The sequence below is a fragment of the Palaemon carinicauda genome, chromosome 10, assembly GCF_036898095.1.
Source record: "Palaemon carinicauda isolate YSFRI2023 chromosome 10, ASM3689809v2, whole genome shotgun sequence".
Lineage (NCBI taxonomy): Eukaryota > Metazoa > Arthropoda > Malacostraca > Decapoda > Palaemonidae > Palaemon > Palaemon carinicauda.
The window spans coordinates 22577313-22584812 of NC_090734.1; the positions used below are offsets into that span (position 1 = coordinate 22577313).

The window sequence follows — 7500 nt, forward strand, 5'->3', positions numbered from 1 at the left end:
GACCTTTGTCATATACCTGGATATCGCCTTGTCCCATCTATTCATTGATACCTGTCAGACCTCGTCTCTTATACTTGGAGTATGTGACAGGCCCATTGTTATATTCTAAAACACTTATCAATCCATGTTTCATATAACTGAATACCTGCTAGTTCATGTCTCATCTACCTGAATAACTTCCTCCCTCTGTCTCATACACCTATATATTTACCAACCCAATCTCATATATCTAGATAATTGTCAAACCCAGTCTCTAAAACCTAGATACATATTAGCCCCTGTCTCATATACCCGCATACCAGCTAACATCCATCCCATGTACCTGCTGGTACCCGTCAAACATACCTAGAATACTGCCCCCTCTGTAACATATATATGAATACTGGTCTGCCCCCATCTCATACAACAGGATACCCACTAGAAGCAGCTTATATACATGGGTTCTTTTTGTCCCCCACTTATATACTTAGATGCTTACCTACCCTCACCTCATATACCTAGATACCTGTTGGCCGTTGACTCTTGTAATTGGATCTCACCCAGATTCCTTCTTTTCTAAAATGCATGACTGCGGGTGTCTTTCATATATACCAGCGGTCCTCAGTACCATATACATGGATATTGTTAACACCTGTCTCAAATACAAGGATACTTTCCACTTCATGTTTTATATAATTGGATAACTTCCAGTACCTGTCTTTTATATTTGAATTTCTGCCATACACGGGGATATCTTTCTGGCCCATGTCATATACCTGGATACCTGCTGGCAACATCACTTTTTCTTGAATACCTTAAAGTCCCCATCTTAAATTCCTAAATATTGTTTCATATACTTGCATATACTTTTATATAATTTGTTACCTTCCCGCCTGTCTCATTTAATTTAGCCCCTAATAACATACCTGGTAACATAATCTCATATTATTTGATAACTTCTAGCCCCAGTATCTGGATACTTGCCATCTATATCTCATATACTTGGATAACTGCCATCCCAGTCATATACCTGTATACCTGCCGACCCCCATTCCATATACCTTGATACTATATAAGTTGTCCCTCATTTCCTATACCTGGATACCTACCAGCCATATCCCATAATATTGGTACTTGTCTGCCCTTATCTTAAATACCTGAATGACACCTTCCTCTTATCTCATATTTCTTGATACCTGCCATCATCGTCTTATAAGACTTAATACTAGCTTGCTCCTCTCATATGTACTTGGATATCTGCAAACACCTTTCTCAAACATCAGTCCACCCACGTATCATATACCAGGATACTATTCAGCCCCCTATCTAATATACCTGTACTCCTTCAAGACCCTATTCAATATACCTGGATACTTTCAAGGCTCTTATCCCATATACCTGTATACCTGTCCAACCTCGTCTCATATACTATACCCGGTTACCCTACTCTCATATACCTTGATACCTTACGACCCCCATCCCATATACATGAATACATGATGCACCATTTATCATATACCTAGGTATCTGGTCCTTTCATTTCATACAATTGGATTTATTCCAGCACCTGTCTCAAATATCTTGAGCCCTGCCAGGCCCCATCTCTTATACCTGGATACTTCTTTTATATCTGGATACTGCTAACTTTTGTGTCATATACTTGAAAAAAATCCAGCCTACGTCTCGTAGCTGGATACTTGTATGATCCCATCTCTTATAGCTGGATACTTGTTACTATCCTTATCAAATGCCTTAGTACCTACAATCCCATTCTCATATACCCTCTATCCTATAGTCTTATGTACTTCAATACCTGATGCACCGTTTCATATAACTGATTACCTGACACGCTCTTATTCATATGTCAGAATACCTACAGGTCACGTCTCATATACCTGGATACTTCTCAGATATGTCTCATATATATATATATATATATATATATATATATATATATATATATATATATATATAGATAGATAGATAGATAGATAGATAGATAAATATATATATATATATATATATATATATATATATATATATATATATATATATATATTTATATTATATATATATATATATATATATATATATATATATATATATATATATATATATATAAACCAGCTAAACCCCACCATAATTACCTGGATACTTAATCCCCATGTCCCATGAATTCCTCCAAACCTGAGTATCATATACCTGAACCTACCATACTCCATCTTACATGCCTTATTACCAAGTGGCTATGTTCTTATGTACTTGAATACCTGTCTGAACACGTTTTATATATTGGCCAGGCCATGTCTTATATACTGTGATACTGCTGACCCGTTTTTCATGCACCTGGATACCAGTCTACCATCGTCCCATATACTTACTAACTATCGTCTCATATACCTGGATAATTAATCTCCCCCTGTCTTATCATCATTTCCAGGATACTATAAGTCAAAGTTATCCAACAGGTAAAATAGACCTTAGAAGAAAGGATATAAGTAAACAGATAGAACACTGGACCTGAGTGTCCTGTAAGCTAGAAATTTTAATCTCAAATGAGTTAAAGATCATTATACAAAGGCTATAGCACTACTAAGATAGCAGACCATTGCTTCTATTTCTGGTGAGTTTCACTTAGAAAAGAGGCTAAGCATAGATAATGATTCCCATCTACCATTACATTGTGGAAAGTAGTCACTAAACAATTACTGCACAGTAGTTAACCTCTCTGGTGGAGAAGAATTTTTTTTTTTTTTTAGAGTTTTTAGATGTATGCAGAAAGAGAAGAATGTGTATAGAGAAGCCTAAAATATTTGGCATAAGTGTAGTCAAAGAATGGATGAGCCGTATTTAGGGAGGGATTCAATGCACTACTCCTTGGCAAGCAAAATGACCCAGTAACTCTATAGTGGGACTATTTCTCATGCACCTGGATGCGTAATAGCTCTGTCTCATACACCATGATACCAGTCTACCATCGTTTCATATACCTGCCAATCCCGTCTCATATACCTGGATACCTGCCAATCCTTGTCTTATATACCTAGATAATTGCTATCCACCTCTCATAAAGCAGGATACCTGTCACCTCCTAACTCATATACCTTGATACCTGCCGACCTGCACATCATATATCTGGATACATGCTAGTCCTCTCTCAATACACTTTCATACCTGCGGGCTCCAATGCCATATATCTCGATACCGCCCAGTTGTTTTCGTACAGCTGGGTATTTGTCACCCCGTTTTCATATAACTGTATATTTGCTAGCCTATGTCATAAACCTGGATACCACCCTGATTCATCACACATACCTGGAAACATGCTAGTCCGCAACTTATTTAATGTGATACCTGTTAACACAAAATATATTTACCTGGATACCTGCTAGCCCTGTATCATATGTATGGATACCAACCAACCCTGTCTCTTACATATGGATTCCTGCTAGCCTAAGTCTCATTCACCTGGATACCTGCTAGCCCCAGTCCCATATACCTGAATACCTGACAGCTCCTGTCTCATATACCTGGGTACCCACCGAACCCTGTCTGATATAATTGGATACCCACCGAACCCTATCCAATATACCTGGATACCTTCTAAACCCGTCTCATATAAGTAAATACATTGATTGCCGTCTCTTATACATACATGAATACTGACTGACATCTCCCTTACGCCTGGATGTGTGCCATCCCCTGTCACTTATACCTGGATACCTAGTGGATGGGGCAGATATTTGGCTTTTTCATGCAAGCTTAGAACTTTTGCAGGTTGAAGTTAAAGCTAAACACTTCGTGTGAAGAAGTGCTAACAAAAATAATAAATGAAGATGTAAAAAAACAGATAGTAAAGTAGCACGGATTTGAAGAAACTCTTCAAATTAAGACCTCAGCACGTATTGCACTTTACAGAGTAGAAAGTAACCAGAAAAATTACCAAAGGTGATACAAACCTAAATGAAGTGGAGTTATAAAAAATCAGCTTTTATTATTAGCTAAGTTTATATACTTTTACCAAGATGTCACTGAAATATGATCAGCTCAGTCTACTTACTAATCTATGTTCGTGTTAGTGTATTATGTAAATTCTTTTATGAAGCTGTACAGATTTATGAAACATGAAAAAACAACAGTTATTTTTAAAGTTGTTCTAGTCTGGATTATATGTTTGATTTCATATAAAATAGCCCTGTTTCGTTTCATTAAACACCTGAAATGATAAGAGAAACCATTATGTTTATGACCAAAGTGGGAGATTAGATTTAACCCCACTCTCTCTCTCTCTCTCTCTCTCTCTCTCTCTCTCTCTCTCTCTCTCTCTCTCTCTCTCTCTCTCTCTCTCAAAACATTCAGTAATGTAAATATTTTAGAATTGCATTCAACCGGTGATGTAATTTTTTCTTACAGTTACCTTTTTACCCAGTTTGGTTACTCTCTTGCTTGTTGGTATTGGTTTATTTAGAAAAAAAAAATGAGAAAAATGTAGGAGAGCGGCACCAATGCTGACTTATTTTCCGTAGGTCTTTTGTTCAAGCTTGTCTGAAACCCAAATATATTTTTACTAGAGCAAGTCTTTATTTCTCTTTTCAGCCAGGAATAGGGAATTTGGAGTGAAAATGATCCTATATATATATATATATATATATATATATATATATATATATATATATATATATAGATATATATATATATATATATATATATATATATATATATATATATATATATATATATATATATATATATATATATATATATATATATATATATATATATATATATATATATATATATATATATATATATATATATATATATATATATATATATAGATATATATAGATATAGATATAGATATATATATATATATATATATATATATATATTTATATATATATATCTATATATATATAAATATATATATATATATATATATATATATATATATATATATATATATCTATATATATATATATATATATATATATATATATATATATATATCTATATATATCTATATATATATATCTATATATATATATATATATATACATATATATACATTTATACATATATATATATATATATATTTATATACATTTATATATATATATATGTATATATATATATATATATATATATATATATATATATATATATATATATATATATATATATATATATATGTATATATATGTATATATATAAATGTATATATATATATATATATATATATATATATATATATATATATATATATATATGTATGTATATATATATATATATATATATATGTGTATATATATATATATGTATATATATATATATATATATATATATATATGTATATATAATAATGATAATGAACACAAAATGAGATTAGGGGAATTTTGAACATGAAAATTATTTACCCAATGTCACGTCTTCGGATCCTTTGGGCCTTTTCGTACAGATTCCACCATCGTGATATGTCACTTCGCCATAAATCTTCAAAGCCCCCTTGCTTAAAACATAACCTGCACCTGTATAAAAGATGTTGGATGTCAAACCGGTTGATAATCTAATAGAACTATATCAAAATATAAATGCAAAAAGAAAAACAGTGAAACCAAGACAGCGGTCAAACTTAATAGCTAAAGTGCACTTTGAACCACATGAACTGAAAGAGTATTGTTTCCTTACCCCCAGCAAAGTAATCCTTATTTCGTCCCCTAGCAAGTGCACGTTGTCCAAGGGCAATAGGGAATTCCGGATCATAGGGCGTCAAAATGTACCTCAAGTTTTCAACAATGGCGTAACTGGAAATACAATAGTAAATTAAACTGAGATCTGCTTCATGTTAGGATAAAACAGAGATTGATGAAGAGGCAGTCAGTGGGCCGGAATTGCTCTTCTAAATTGATAAATCAGAGTCATATATCCTCACAAAACAAATTCATCTGGATCATCTTGTGATCGGTTTTTCATAGCCTTCCTAACTTTATTTTTATAAATCACTGAGAATGAATGACTTACGTATCTACATCAGCTTTGTAGAACCATTGAAATTCATTGATGTAATGATCATATAAGTACTTCAGTGACTCACGAGTCTTTCCCCACAAGAAGCTCTTATTATTTTCTATGGTGCCGTTTAACTCCACTGAATTCAAACCCGTATCTGGGGATGAAAAAGACACTAGTTCAAAGTTTATATTATTGAAATTATTTCTTTTAACACTAAGATGATGATTATTATTCCACCATCAAGTTACAGTTCATGATGGTGGTCTTAAGGAATTACTTTTAGGGAAAGATAAAACTTCGAGATAGATGTGGTCAAGGAATTGAAGTTGAACATTTATTTAGGAAAAGATAAATGGTCCAGGAATCAAGAAATGATACAGCCATGATTCACCATGACTAAAATAAATGGATTTTGCTTATGACAAATCACATTATTGAGAGTCTCGAAATTCAATATGAAGTCATGATCAAAAGTTACATACATATCTATGGAGTGTATATACATTGTAGAATACTTTTACTGAAGGTTATTTTTTTCAAGGAAAGGAAGTCAGTAACTTGTGAAGACTCTCTCTCTCTCTCTCTCTCTCTCTCTCTCTCTCTCTCTCTCTCTCTCTCTCTCTCTCTCTCTCTCTCAGACGTTTATCTAAGAGTATTCAGCGATCCCTACTCATAGATTTTTTCTCATGTTGTTGAGAAAAGATGTAAGAGTCAATATTCATCAATGGAGATAGTTGGTGAGAAGACAGATAGAACGTGAGATACTTTATCAATCATTTTGAAAATTAATTATGGAATATTCATTCTTCTTCCATTCCAATCATTGAGGATTTCTCTCTTATTCTTCATCTTTTTCTGTTCAGGAGAGGCTTCTTCATTTCTTTCAAAGGATAGGCTGGTAAAATGAGAAACGCCAACTGCAGTATAAGGCTAAGCAGAAGTCTACAATATAATGAAAATAGCGTTATAGATGTTACTTACAATTCACATCACCGAAGAAGATGAGCTTATCGCATCGCTTGCCCCATGTATTGTTGACGGCCAGAGTGCTCTCTGTTTTTTTCTTGTGTGCTAAGACCCAGCATAAGAGAGAGCTCCCATTATTCTTGTCTTCTTTCTCCCTTTCGAATGATAACGTGATGCCTGCAATTATATGTTTATTCTAAAGACAGTAGAAAGAAAGATTGATGGAAAGCTGAGAGATGAACAAGCAGGATTTAGAGCATATCAAACAGCAATATGTGGAATATAAAAATACACTTTTGATGACATTTGAGTTCTATTAAAATCCTTCACTAGTGTACACCGGATAATATTGTGAAGACTCCTGCGTCATTATGCAGCTCCTCATAAATATGTGAATATGCTTAACTCTTTTCATGAGCATAGCAAATCCTAACAAATGAATCCAAGGGATTGTGTTTGCACCTATGTTGTTTATTCTCCTTATGGAATTTGTAATGCATAGAACAGTGGGGATGATGGACTAGGATTGGACTGGATTAGTAT

General features: G+C 33.3%; 1 protein-coding gene across 3 annotated transcripts in view; it reads right to left on the bottom strand.

The window, feature by feature from the left end:
- LOC137648392 (glycoprotein-N-acetylgalactosamine 3-beta-galactosyltransferase 1-like) overlaps nucleotides 1–7500 on the bottom strand; it is a 29323-nt gene that overhangs the window by 12856 nt on the left and 8967 nt on the right. For all 3 annotated transcript variants that reach the window (XM_068381321.1, XM_068381319.1, XM_068381320.1), the window contains 4 exons: nucleotides 6973–7134; nucleotides 6001–6145; nucleotides 5668–5783; nucleotides 5397–5507 (listed from right to left, as the gene is read on the bottom strand). In XM_068381321.1, the coding sequence (XP_068237422.1) occupies nucleotides 5397–5507; nucleotides 5668–5783; nucleotides 6001–6145; nucleotides 6973–7134 (534 nt within the window). The remainder of the gene's footprint in view (nucleotides 1–5396; nucleotides 5508–5667; nucleotides 5784–6000; nucleotides 6146–6972; nucleotides 7135–7500) is intronic.